The sequence below is a fragment of the Lissotriton vulgaris genome, chromosome 7 (genome assembly GCF_964263255.1).
Source record: "Lissotriton vulgaris chromosome 7, aLisVul1.2, whole genome shotgun sequence".
Taxonomy (NCBI): domain Eukaryota; kingdom Metazoa; phylum Chordata; class Amphibia; order Caudata; family Salamandridae; genus Lissotriton; species Lissotriton vulgaris.
Window position 1 is genome coordinate 1,546,144,105 of NC_141695.1, and position 14,425 is coordinate 1,546,158,529.

The following is a 14,425-nucleotide window of genomic DNA, read 5'->3' on the forward strand; positions in this document are numbered from 1 at the left end:
GTATAGAGTATTTCCAATTAAATTCAAAACATCATATTAGGAACAACATTCAGCACATCCAATGCAATGGCTCAGTTCATAACCTCACATGTGGGATAGTGTTGTGGGCTATTGAAAATATGTTCCGCTTCAAATGTTTGATACTCACAGTCAAACTCAAATTTATCACATTTAGAAGAGTTAACATTATTATGCACATCACATACAATGATGAAATAAGAAGCCCAAAATTGTGACAGACATGTTATGTGATTCAAAGCAGCTATTCAAATTATGTTCACACTGATTAATGGCTATTAACAATCAAACTTACATTATTATTTTAGAAAAAGCAAAACCATTTGGTAAATCAAATACAATGATTCATGTCATGGCCCCATATATGGGTATGGGATAGTGTTGTGATAGATATTGTCAATCAGAATCAAATTTATCACATTAGAAAGATAACATAATGTGGCACATCAAATATCATGATGCAATATTGTGACAAGCATGTTATGTGATTATATTCAGTCACAGTTTTGAACACACTTGAAGGGAGGACAATCACATGAGTATACATGATCATAATTTTATTCATCTCATCAATATACAGTTGCAGGTGAACCTATCATCATGAATTATGGGACATGTCAGTTTCATATGTGTGGATATAGTTCAACAAACAGCAAAGTAAATGATGCAGAAAGATGTAGGCAAGACAGTGTGAAATACATGTATGGATTATTCTATCCCGTACAAAGTAGGGCTGTCTGTTTGGATAGTTCGTCAAATTCATTGAGACCCTTATTCACCATATCCAGCAAGTGTATCCAGTGAAAACAACACACTCAGAGCTCTTGAGAGAAGTTCAAGTCAGATGACAGAAGACTGCGTGACCCCTAAAGTACCCGACCTTTTTTGGCAGCATTATTTAACAAGCAAATTCAACCGCATAGGACTCCAACCGGCTGGTGGGAGTCAAGTACCTGAGCCACTGCCCACATTTAAGACCCGAACCTGCTGGTAAAGATCTCCAATGCTCTGAGCATGTTGTTTTACAATAAGAATTTGACCAGAGGGCGAATGTCTCCTTTTTAATTGATCAGCTTTATTACAATGGATACCTTTACTGGATCCCCACAACGTCCTGACTTTTTGATCTTCTATTAGGATCACAGATTTGCGTTAACTTCACTGATTGGATCACAGCTTTCCTCTAATTGCATTCATTGGATTATCGGCCCATGGCTGTCCACCCCGCCTCTTTACAGTCCTGAAGAAGACCCGTTTTTGACGCAGATCTCTCTATCCTGTTTCTAGGGTCGAAATGTTGACGTTTTTGTCATACATGTCCATACTGTGTGCTTGACCTTAACCTAAAATTACCATTGGTTCTTCCATTCATGTTGAAAAACAGAGGACAGGACAGGATATCTGAATTGTATTTATCCATGCCACCAATGTATGCCATGTACATAGTGCACCACTTATTTCACTTGTCACCACATGTCACTTCTTCACAACAGTCATCTTTGTATCGCCGCTATACATCTGTGTTTATGACAGCCATATTTATATTTGTTATCTTTTTGAAATAACAAAAGAGTAAATCAACTCTGTTTTTGTCAATTTTTCTTCTCCTGGTGTGTTCTTATCTAAAAATAGTTTTTCATTCGTTGATAACAAATTGAGATGCAGCGTTGCTTTTCTATTTAATACATAAATCACAGCAACTGTATTACCCAACAGAACCAACTGGTTTCTATATTACTGTAGAACAGAGTTCTAGGTCCTAAAATTTATATAATAATCAGTTCTTTTTTCAAATTGGTTTCGGATTTATTCTTGAGTGTGTGTCTCATTTATTGCCTCTGTGAGTACAACAAATGTTTAGCACTACCCTCTCATAAGCCTAACTGCTTGGCCACACTACCACAAAAAGAGCAATTTTATATTCTACTTTAGCCTCTGTATACCAATATGGGATCCACTGGACTCTCTGCACAGTAAACTTTGTTTTAGTTCACTATATAGAGAACCATTTTGGGATTGTCTGTGTAATACTATTACCGATGGCTGTGGCTAGATAAACCTCCTTGGCGTGCCATGGAAATCTCCAAGTACATCATTGACATTTTCAGTGTGGATCTTGGAAATATTTACCGGATCCACTTTGTTTTAGGGAAGGGCAGTTGTTTGTGAGTAGAGCCAAGGCAGAGCATGAGGAAAAGTGTCCAGAGTCCTGGATAAGAAGGGAGAAAAATGAACAAAAGAGTAACTTTTAACGGGCAGAATCTGAAATGAAGCCAGGGAGAAGAGAGCTTGTCAAGAGAAGGGAGGGACTTACAAGCTACCACAGATTTTTCAAGAAGCAACACTTGCTAAATAAGCAGGAGCCACGTCAGAGCAAAAAACCCTGTTGATTGAGCAAGGAATTCAAATTTGCAGTCCTCTAGTGCAGTTGAACTACAATATTTTAAATCGAATCATTCTTTATTCGGTTTTCATGTATAAAATCATAAAAGTACATGATAAAAAAATACATTATTAAGTTAAAAATATGACACGTAACTCGAGTCTCAGTGTCCATTCCCAAGGTCAGAAGCCCATAATGGTTATGGGTGGCAACAAAAGATCTCCAGCTCTTTAGAGGGCTACTAAAATGTTGGCTATGTTGATGGTAATATTTGCCTGGGAGTCCTTCTGCACATTGATGTATAACAAAATCATAGTATTCTTCCAGAGAAAGAGACTTTCAACGAGCACCAAAGTGGGTATAGCTATAAACAGCGTTGTTTTATAATGCAGCAGCCTCATAAGTTAAAGCTTCCAGATGTGCAAGGTGTTTTCTTCTACCCAGGGCAGATGTAATTAATGAAATGAAAGAAAAACAGATACCCACATTTTCCAAAGCACATAAATAATTAATGGCATCCTGGTAATAAAACAATTTAGCAGGGATGCTAGATATTGTTTTCTAGGAAACTTATAAAAACTACAACATAAGATAAAAGTGCATTGTGCTCTGTATAGTTCTACCATCACATGTTCATTTTGGCAATGTGTCAGTCCAAGTCCCTATTTTTGGAAAAATGATTAATAATTGCAGTGTTCCTAGGTGTAATTTAATGAGGTAGAACCTATGTTGAATACATTTTACCGTTGACCGATAGTTTTGTTGGCCCGAAAGATATCTACACACCGTGGAATTTTTACATTCACAGGTATCTCTTTCTGTTTCTCTTTTCCCCCTGAGTTTAGTTTTACCTTCAATGTTACTGAATTGTAGGATTCTGACTGTATCTTTTACTCCTAAACCTTTATCCACTTTTTCTTAGGTGGCTATCTATATAGGCCAGCCATCTTTCTTTCCTCCGTGCATCTAAGGGTAGGCAGTCAGATATCATGGCCTTTGTAAACTCTGTCCCTACTTTACTCCATATCTTGTGCTACAAGAGGACAGGGCTGGCTTGTAAGCCATCCTGTATAAAAGAAACTGCCACTTCCTTATGAGTTATATAGGATGATCTGGTTTTGGCACCGGCCAGCAATCAAGCCAAAATAGGTTCTCTAGGGTTTGCAAAGGGGCACAAGTTGTCCATTCCCCGACAGCAGCACCATAACTGGCACTTGGGAGGCATTTACTTTTACATAGTAACAATATTTCTCTAATTGGTTTATGACCTACTTTACTTGCAAATGTGAAAATAGATTCTATGGCTCGCAGGAATTTAATTTTTGAGGTATTTATTTGGCTTTCCCAACGCCCTGAGGCAGTGATTTGAACTCCTAAGTACGAGAAAAGGTGGATTTCGGCTAGTCTTTCTCCCCTAATATAATGTGTCCTCTTTTTTGCTCTTCCTTTTCCACTCACCATTGTGACGGTTTCTCTAAGTTTATTTTCATATCTTTGTTTTACATGAAGGTATCAAAGTTATCAATCAGTGGCTGCAGCCTGTTAGCTGTTCTAGATAAAAGAACATCGTTGTCTGCATACAATAGAATTGGAATTGGGCGAGATCCAACCATAGGAGTGTCAGTCTTCACTTTCTGTAACCTCTCATCCACCCCATTTATATAGAGGGAAAAGAGCAAGGGGGCAAGATCCCACCCTTGTCTGATCCCCAGGGCCACCTTAAATCTTTGGGTACATTCCTCCTGCAGTCCATGACACACCTGTGCAGTCAGACGGGAATACCATTTAAATAAATAATTAATAATTCCCAATGGGGTCCCGTATCCGAGAGAGTTTTTCATAGTTTATGATTTACCAAATCAAAAGCACTAATGAGATCTGCGAAGCATAAATAATCATGGCCCTCTTTTCCAGCTATTTATTGACAAGCAAGTGTAAGCTAACATATCTCTCCTGAACCCATATTGTGTATCAGTCAGTGTATGCTTCTCCTCTACCCATTGTTTGAGCCTATCCAATAGGATTCTGCCCATTAATTTAGCACTGGAGTCCAGAAGGGATATTGGACGGTACTATTTAGGGTCCTCTCTGTGACCTTTTTTAAATATTGGAACAATTGTGCTTTCCATCCAGGTGGCAGGGAGGAAACCTTTAATTATTGTATTACAAACTTGGGTTAACAGTGGTGTCCATAAAGTAACATGTGTCATAAAGGTATCTATTGGAACCCCATCTTAGCCTGGAGCCTTTCCATTAGCAGCTTTACTTAGGGCATTAGTAACCTCCGCTAGAATTATAAAGGGAATATCTACAGCATTAGTAGTATAAACAGTTGAGGTGGGCAGCTGTTAGACCTGGCACCATTGGCGTGGGTCTACCTTCCATTTTTGCTGTTGCGTCATGTGTTTTTGCTGGTGTTAGATGCTTTGGGCACTGTGCCACTGCTGTCCAGTGCCACAGTGCAAGTGCTCCCTATTGTAAATGAATGTATTAATTAGTCATTCCATGATTGACTGTTTGGTTTACTGTCAGACCCAAGTACAGTGCGCCAGGGGGGTGCCCAGGGCTTTTAATCCAAATGCTGCTAGTGGGCCTGCAGCACTGTTTGTGCCACCCACCGGAGCAGCCTTGTAAAATGTGTCTAAGGTCTGCCATTGCAGAGCCTGTGAGCAGTCTGGTACCGTCCTGCTGACTGGGCAAGCGCACCCACTTGCCAGTCCTTAAACCTTTCATTTTCTTCATATCAGTCACCCCTTTGGTAGGCCCAAGGGCAGAGTGCATTGTAAGTATAAGGTAGTATATGCCCTGGTGTGTGTGGCATGTCCTAATTGTGAATTACAGCCATTTTCGTTTTTCACTATTGCAAGGCTACCTGTTCTCCACTGGCCAGAATGGGCTGTTAGAACTGTTACATTTTATAATCCTAACTGACTCAGAGAACATGGTAGAAATCCGAGTTTAGTATGCCTGAACTCAGAATAATGAAATACATATTTTAGTAAAGTTAGTTTTAATATCCTGTGTTTGACAATGCCACCTTTAGAAAGTAGATATTTTCTTGTCTAACTTTTCAAGCCTGCCTCTGCTAGGTTGTGTATTCCTTTGTCTGGAGTTTGTGAGTGACAGGGCTGGGGGATTCCAGGAGACCGGCTGGGGCAGCCCAGTGGTGAATCGAGAGATCTGCATCTAGATGGGAGGGAGGAGTTGCACCTGGGACCTGAATAGGGCTGGGCCTTCCCTCTACAATGCTGGCTCCACCTCCTATGGTGTGTCTGATGTCTCTGCCCTGCACACTGAAAGAAGAGAATACATCCTGTCAACAGAGTGCTCCAGGGCTGTGCCTTCACTCCCCTGTGCTGGCTCCAGCTCCTGTGGGGCGGCTGATGTCTCTGTCCTGTACAGTGAATAAAAGGAAGGAGTCCTGTAAACAAAGTGCTCAGGAACTGGTTTGGACAAGGCAAAGGCCCCTCTCCTCTCAGAAAACAAAGGATTTTGGGGTATAAATATTGGGACCCTGATCCCATGAAATTAGATCACCTTTGGACTACAAGAAGAAACCTTTGTTGAGGAGAGGAACCTGAAGAAACTGAGGAGAGACTATCTCTAAGCTGAAGTGCTGCTTGGGGTATTGGCCTGCAGTGGTTGCTTGAGTGCCAAAGAAAGGAGAAAGAACTTTGTGTGCTCTACTTTCAACTTGTGAAGGATCTCCAAGGGCTTGGAACAAAGCTTGCCTCCTGCTGAAGTCTCAGGGACAACAGACGTCACCCTCCACCTCCTTAAAAGTCTTCCTGAAGTGCCTGCAGCTGTGCTGGACTTTGTGGGGGATTTGCGTGTCGCAAGGAGCTGAAAGCATGACGCAAGATCGAGAAGCATGTCGCACAGCTGCCGCTTCACAACACGAAGCGCCCACATCACCGGGGAAGAGCATCGACATCGCCGCAAACACCGACGCATCCCTGGGAAGCGTGTCGCAGGAGAGAAGGATCAACGTTGCATCAGACGCCACCCTATCTCTGAGAAATATGTCGCAAGGCCTGTCGTGGCTCATCACCGGAGAAGAGGATCGACGTCGCAGCAGACGCTGCTGCATCACCGGGAACAGGGTCGCAGGTCCTGTCGCGGCTCGCATTGTTGTGGAAGCAACGCGCATCGCCAGTAGAGAGGATCGACGTCGCCGCAGACACTGCCGCATCGCTGGTAAGCTTGTCGCAGGGCCAGTCGCGGCTCGCATCTTCTAGAGTATCCCGCATCGCTGGAGAAGAGGATCGACTTCGCCGCAGATGCCGCAAAATCACCGGGAAGCGTGTCGCATCGAGGAGAGAGCGTCCTCTTTATTTCTTTGCACCAGAACTTTGCCGCATTTCCCTCCCTGCGACATTGCTTGTCATGGAAGCACAACGCATCGTAAGGTACATTGACGCAAAGTGTCTCATCTTAAGAACTGAACTGAACTAAGCTAAATCTACCATCTTAAAGTAACAGTATTGTGTATTTTTATCATTTATGGTCTTGTGATAACTCTATATAAAGTATACTTATTTTTTATAGAAAACCTTGTGTGGTGTCCATCTGTAGTGCTGTCACTGGGTTGTTGTATGTGGTCACAAATGCTTTACACACTGCTCTGAGATAAGCCTGTCTGCTCATACCAAGCTACCAAGGGGGTGAGCAGGGGATATTTTAGCAGTGTATCCCCTTTACCCTGACTAGAGGCAAAGGTCCCTATTGGTCACAGGTACCTACCTGTGCCAGCCAGAGACCCCCAAATCTAACAGCAGCTCTATGGGGCAATTATCAGGGTTAAAAAAATGCCAAAATGTTTTATCCAATCCCACTGTTGTACAAATGCCTTTGCCCTAGGATCCTCTAAATCTCTCAGGAACAGCTGGTTTATTAATTTCCAAAAAATAGTGTTTTCCTTTAATTCCGCAGCTTATATTGGGTCATCCCAAACCTTTACTTTCATTTCTGTTTTTCTTCCATTCAGGGCAGATTTGTACATAATTCTCAGTCTGCTAATTGTATCCCTATCTCGGGGGATATCCTGTAGGGCTTTTTTCAATTTTCTATTGGTCAGGGAACAGTCCTTATCTAACCATCCCCGCCTTTTGTTTCCTTTAGATCTGATGTGGTGTCTTAAATACTCTTATATTACTACCGTTATTTTGTAAAAAGCTACCATAATACACTACAATGGAGACCTCAAATCAGTATATATTTTAAAATGGCTTAAAGTTTTTGCCATGATTTTCCCTGGAATGACAGTACCATTTATATTTGCCCTTTTTTGGCTAATGCCATTTCTGCCCTGCATTTCAATTTGTTTCTTAATTTTGGGCCATTTGGCCTTAAATTATTTATATGAAAGGCCACAGTCATAATGGAATGGTCACTAAAAATACTTGGGGTAATATCAAAAGAATCTATTAATCTGTGCTCATTTTCAGTAACCAGAATATGGTCAATGGAGGAGGTTCTGCCATTACTATAATACGTAGGTACTAGTGATAGTTCATGCCCTTTAGGATGTTCTAATAATTCCATGTTATATTTAAAAATAAATTTATTTTATGCCTTTCCATATGAGTTATGTAAGAAGTGTGTCATTCCTTTATTTTAAATCTCTCTGTGTGTCTATGGATTCTGTTTGAGACACCTGCATTCTCTGACCATTGGCTATTAGACTTATAACATCTGGGATTTGAAGTTTGTTTCACATTTAGGTGTGTGTTTAAATCAGGATGGATGTTTATAAAAAGGGGTAGGAGAAATGTTAAGGTATGCAATTTCTGGAGCCCACACAGTCATTTTATCAGGACTTAAATAGTAGTATAAAATATTCCGTACATTTAAAGTAGACCGCTTGATAGGGAGCAAACCCAAATTGAAACGCATCAAAACAAACAAAATAGATAATCGTAGCGAGTCTGATCGTGACACTTCTTTTTACCTGTGTTTCGAGATGATGATGTCTTTCTGGATGACGAGGAAGCAAGACAAGAGTACGTGCTGAATGACAATGGAATAATATTCTTTGGACAAGAAGACTTTATTTTGGATACGGGATGGAACTACGGACAGGTAAGTGAATGGTGTGCTTAATGGACTTGCAACAGCAAAAATATGAGTGGTACTTATACGGCACATAGGCAGTTTCAGCCAGTTTTCCGTGATCAATGATTCCCATTTCGTCCATCTATATAGCCTAGTCAGCAGTTAGAACATTGAAAAATTATATATCAGCACAGTTCAAATGTAACCATAAATACAAGGCTTTCTTCAAGGGTCCAGACACTAAGGGGCCCATTATGATGTCGGGCGGATTGCCCCCGCCAGGCTGGCGGGGGCAATCCGCCCGACATCCTCTCCAGAATTTCCCCCGCCATATTAGAATGGCGGGGGGACCATGGCGGACGGAAAGACCATCCGCCGCTTTTCCGCCCCGGTCGCCTTGCCGCCGGGGCGGAAAATGTTTAATATGGTGGCGGTGTCTATTAGACACCGCCAGCCATATTAGCATGGGCTTTCAGACATGCCTTTCCGTGGCAGCAATGCCGCCACGGAAATGCATGCGGTCTTCACTCTGGGGGCCCCCTGCGGGCCCCCAGAATGAAGGAGGGGTGGGGGTTGCACACGGGGGTACCTGTGGTACCCCCCCTTCATTTGCATAAACAAAGCGGCAGGCGCGGTGCCTGACGCTTTGTTTATGCAAATGCTGAAATGCATTTTTAGCACTGTGGCGGGCGGTCCCAATCACCGCTAAGAAGACGGGCGGACAAAGTCCGCCCGTCATCCTAATAGGCCCCTAAATGTAGTCCCAGTTGACTTAAAAACGTGAGCAAACATTGAACGAAGATGCAATGTGGAATCCTAGTTTGTTAGCTAATACCACAACAATGACTACTACTACTGCAATACTACTATGATTAGTAGTGCTACTACTCGTAGTAGGAGTTTTGCATCTCCTATTTGGGTGCTGTATCAGTAGTTTATTCAGGGGAGCAGCATAACAAGTAAATCGCTTGATGCTGTAAGAAAATAAAGTTTTCCTGCCCAGACATTGCTAGTATGCCTATTTTGGTGCCTCACTGCCGCAAGGCTGATGGTGAAGGAGGGGAAATTACTATCTGGAAGAGATGGATTTTGTTAACACCCAGCCTCTATTTCTTTTACAGTTCGAAGAAAGCATATTGAATATCTGCCTTGCTATCCTAGATCGGAACGTGGAGTACAAAGAGGATCCGGTCAAAGACTATTCACGCCGGAATGACCCAGTCTATGTAGGGAGGGTCGTGGCTTCCATGGTAAGGATAAGGTGAAGCATATTTCTTAAAGAAGACCTTGAACTTCACATTATCCTAAGCAATGATGGGACAAAAATATACATTTAAAATGCTTTGGGCTGGCACATGAGCATTACCCCCTACCTACACATGATGCAGAAACAGATAGCTAAGTTCTACAAATTGAGGAATTATGGCCTTTTTAGGTTTTCCCTAGAGACAGCATTTCAGTTGCCGAAGACCTATTGTGGTCATCCTTCTGTTTACCATTGGTTAGCTTTCTTTTTCAATCTTATTTGCTTGCTTCTTATTTGATGGTTTTCCTTCCTCTTTGTGTGTATGTTCCTCCCCTGGAGCATAGCTGTGTTGCAGTGTTTTTGAGTGAATAATCTGTATCCTTTCACAGTGTTTATAAGGGAACTCAATTTTAATTTGTTTGCAGCACTCCATGAGGGTACATGTTTTTTCTTCCTCTGCTTTTTCGCCCTTCCATACCAGATAGCATACTTCTGTCTTTACCAAGACTTTTTATGAAAAAAGTATTTTCATGTTGCTCACATCTTCAGCTGTTAGCTCCATTAGCAGTTTCTAAAAATACATTCAGCAAATAGACAGTTCTGTGCCCAACAACCTCATTTTTGAATAGACCTTTACTAGAGCTTGTAACTGCAGGTGGCATCCTAGGATGCTCCAAACGTATTTCATCTGTCAATTATGCAGAACAATTACTAACTTAAGGGAAGGTGGCCTAGAAGTGACCATTGCAAGTGGAAAAATGGGTCCAAGGCTAAGAAATCGCTTATAGTGCCTTTCTGACTCGGTATCAACCCTCGACCATAGTGGAAGGGGGGTGCATGACGGATCTGGACTAGGGATTATGGATTTCGCTCAGCCTGTTAGCTGTGTCTTGGAATATAGGGGGTTATAGGAAGCTTTTAACCCAAAATTATTTTAAGGAAATGTTGAGAAACTACAAGATTATGTGCCTGCAAGAGACCTAGCTGTGCGAAGCACCCGAACCATTAGAAGAATTATTATTGCTTTTTGAACATGCTTGTCGTCTCGGGCGGGTTACTTACCTTAGTGTCAGCCAAAGTAGCAAACAAAGTGACTGTGCTAAAGGTCAAAAGTTCATGGCAAGCATGATAGAGATCTATAGTATCCCAGGCAAAGATGTTTATAATTGTGATTAATATATACATCCAGCCATGGAATGCAGAAGATTATGCGTTGCAGATAGAGCTGTTAGAAGAAGACAGACAAGCAATTTGTACAGAAAATCCATCTCAGCTGTTAATGATTCTAAGGGATTTTAGTCATAAGTTAGACCCAACCTCTAGTGCTCAAATGTGCAAAGACCTGTTATCTGTTATTCCCAGCCATTTTTCCAAGATCCTGTGGCTCAAAACTCGATGAAGCCCTAGTAAAGTCATTAGGGTCTATGGGGCTGTTTTGTGTAAATGGGCTGGTAGATACCGATTTGCCTGCGGCTCAGGCCTTTCGTGTAGGAAACCAGACTTTCCCTATTGATTGTGTTTTCATCAATGCCAGGCACATTTCTGTGGTGAAGGGATCGAAGCGTATACAGAGTGTAGTGATCACAGGCCCTTGCAGTTAGTGCTCAGCACAGGACAGTGTGAGAAAAGAGATAAAGTTGTGCCTCTACAAGTTGAGTACCCTAGAATTATTACAGCATGTATGACAGAGGAAACTAACACCACTTAATGATTTTATGTTAGATTATTCGGTGCTAGATGCACAAGTGGACAAGGGTGACGTTTTAATATGGTATGACCAAGTGGTGGTGCAGGTCTTTAACCCCTTCGACGCTGATGACGAGCTGGGCTCGTCATGGCGTAGCCTCCTCGCACGCTGATGACGAGCCCAGCTCGTCACGTAAAGTGCGTTTCCGCAAAACCCAGCGTGCGAGCGGAATTCCGCTAGCGCGCATGGTGTTAACTGTCTGAGGGTAAGACTTGACCCAAGACCCCGGAAAGAGTCTGGGTATGAGGAAGGCCTGGTTTAATGAGGATTGTAGGAGATTAAAACTAAGAACATGTAAATGGGAGAGATTGTTTAGGAGAAAGCATGACCCAGAACCTCCACTCTGTAAAAATTGTATAAAAAACATGTTCAGGAACAGAAAAACGGATTTTAGAATTAAAAATTGAAAAACCATGTTTAAGGTGAATGGTACAATTAAAATCAAGAAATGTTGGCAGTTGATACGTGAAGGAAGCGGGTCAGGGAAAATGAGCTGCCTAGTAGTTGAAGATTGAGAACAAAAGGGGATAGGTCCGTAAACACATAGTGGGGGTTAGACCCTATATTAAATTGCAAAAACACACAGTGCCCACACCACAATTACTCCATCAATGTTTTAAAAGGGTAAGAAACTAATTTATTGTAACCACCCTTAGACAGCATTATTCTGTGTTTATTATTTTATACTTTTTATATTTTCAAAAAATCGTAACAGAACAAAGGACAATATATTCAAATATTTACAAGACTAAATACACTTTGTACATACATCAAAGACAAACATTATTTACACAATAAAGAACATTTCTGCATCAAGCATTGCAAAAAATTATGATTACATCACAAACAACAAATATTACAATCAAAACATGAGAAATAAGTGCAAGGGGGAATATAAGCAACTTAATGACTTGTAGGCACTTGAATACTGGACCAGCCGGTCCTAGTATCTTAAAGATGGCAATTTATTCCACCCAAGGAAAACTGCCGACGTGTTTCAAGACCAGGCGCAAGGTCACTGGTCTTTCATCAGGGCTGTATATTCTTTGTATCAAGTTTGTTTAGAGGAGGACAATATTGAGAGAAAGCAGACCCCAGTAGCGGCGTGCAGTGGCAGAAGAGCAGGACGGTGATTGTGGCACCTCACTTCACATCTTTAGGAATAAGATACCTCAGTAAGAATTACACCTTGATGGTGACGTCGTACGAGCGAACCCGCCGTGCAACGGCAGATTACAAAAATTAAGACATCTCCGTTTGGCCACCACAATAATTAGCGATTTGGACCATAAGAAGATTTACCACCATGTCCTCCTCTAAACAAACTTGATACATGTTTTGATTGTAATATTTGTTGTTTGTGATGTAATCATAATTGTTTGCAATGCTTGATGCAGAAATGTTCTTTATTGTGTAAATAATGTTTGTCTTTGATGTATGTACAAAGTGTATTTAGTCTTGCAAATATTTGAATATATTGTCCTTTGTTCTGTTACGATTTTTTGAAAATATAAAAAGTATAAAATAATGGACACAGAATAATGCTGTCTAAGGGTGGTTACAATAAATTGGTTTCTTACCCCTTTAAAACATTGATGGAGTAATTGTGGTGTGGGCACTGTGTGTTTTTGCAATTTAGTAGTTGAAGATGACTGGGCTAACGACCTGAGTAATATATTATGGTAGCAATGACGAGGAAGTCGGTATAAAGAAAATGTTTGAGGTAGATGATGAGAATGGATCGGACTTGTCTCTTAAAAGGATAAAATAAACTATCTAGGTCCTTCAAGTTAACCAAGGCGAACCAGATAACCTCCCTTCAATAATAATAAAGAACAACGTGGCTTGGTGGGCAAGTTTTTATTATGTTGCCTTCAACAGGCCTTGGCCGAGGGGCTTTTTCCAGAAAGCTGGAAAGGTGTGATATTTAAGCCAATCTTTAAGATTGATGACGCCACGTTGCCTAAGAACTACGCTTGATTAGCTTACTAGATGTGAGGGCCGACGTTTTCTTTAAAGGGCTTTTAGGCCTAATGAAGACCTGGGTGGAAGAAAACAACAATTCCTACTAAGCAAGGTAGGTTCAAGCAAGGCCCCTCAACCATCGATCACTGCTTTAGTTTATGGGCGATGGCAATGAAATCAATAGATCTAAGGGGACAATTGATCTGATCTGCTGTTTTGTTGACTTCTGTGCCGCCTTTGACTTAATGGACTGGAAGGTACTGTGGGGAATGCTGAGGTGGCTTGGAATTCCCAAGGCACTCCTCTTACTTCTTAAGGAACTACATAGTCATAATTGGGCCCGGGTGATGTTCGATACTGTAGGAACCCTATTGAAGAAAATATAGATTAAGAACTGTCTACAACAGGGTTGTGTCCTGGCTTCCCAACTATTCTTGTTTTTAGCCGACTTACCAGACCCATTAAAGGAAGTAAGTGGCCTCTGACCCAAGATGAATGATGGCCATATCCGATTTGGTGATAGTGGACATGACGGAAGTAGGTTTACAGAAGAAATTGGATGTTTTCCAGGATTATTGTTCAAGAAAAAGGCTCACTATTAATCTAGCCAGGAACAAGATAATGGTGTTAGGGAAAGGAAAGGGGGATTTAAATGGTATCTGGCCGGTGGACGTGGTTGAAAAAATATAAATACTTGGGCATGTGGTTTGATAGATACCAAGTTAAACTGGAGAGGTCATGTTGGATCATTAAAAAAACTGCATTAATATTGGTTTGGGGCTTAAAACAATGTAGCCTAAAATACGTGGGCCCTCCCTCAACCCCCTATATTGTCTGCCTACAATGCATTGGTTTGCCCTCAAATGCAGTATGGGGTGGACTTATTAACCCTAGGTGGCAAACTAGATTGGAACCTTGAAGAAGGTAAACGTATGATGACACTCCTCACACTACCTCCTTCAGCTTTGGTTCAAGCCATAAGGGTAGAGTGCCAGCTTGTGGCTGGAGTTAT

The 14,425-nt window shown here is 41.5% G+C and overlaps 1 protein-coding gene across 2 annotated transcripts in view; it reads left to right on the forward strand.

Annotated features, from left to right (window-relative positions):
• Positions 1–14,425, forward strand: part of LOC147705977 (protein-glutamine gamma-glutamyltransferase 6-like) — a 279,284-nt gene that overhangs the window by 100,332 nt on the left and 164,527 nt on the right. For both annotated transcript variants that reach the window (XM_086932434.1, XM_086932435.1), the window contains exons 4-5: positions 8,364–8,482; positions 9,577–9,705. In XM_086932434.1, coding sequence (XP_086788560.1) covers positions 8,364–8,482; positions 9,577–9,705 — 248 coding nt within the window. The remainder of the gene's footprint in view (positions 1–8,363; positions 8,483–9,576; positions 9,706–14,425) is intronic.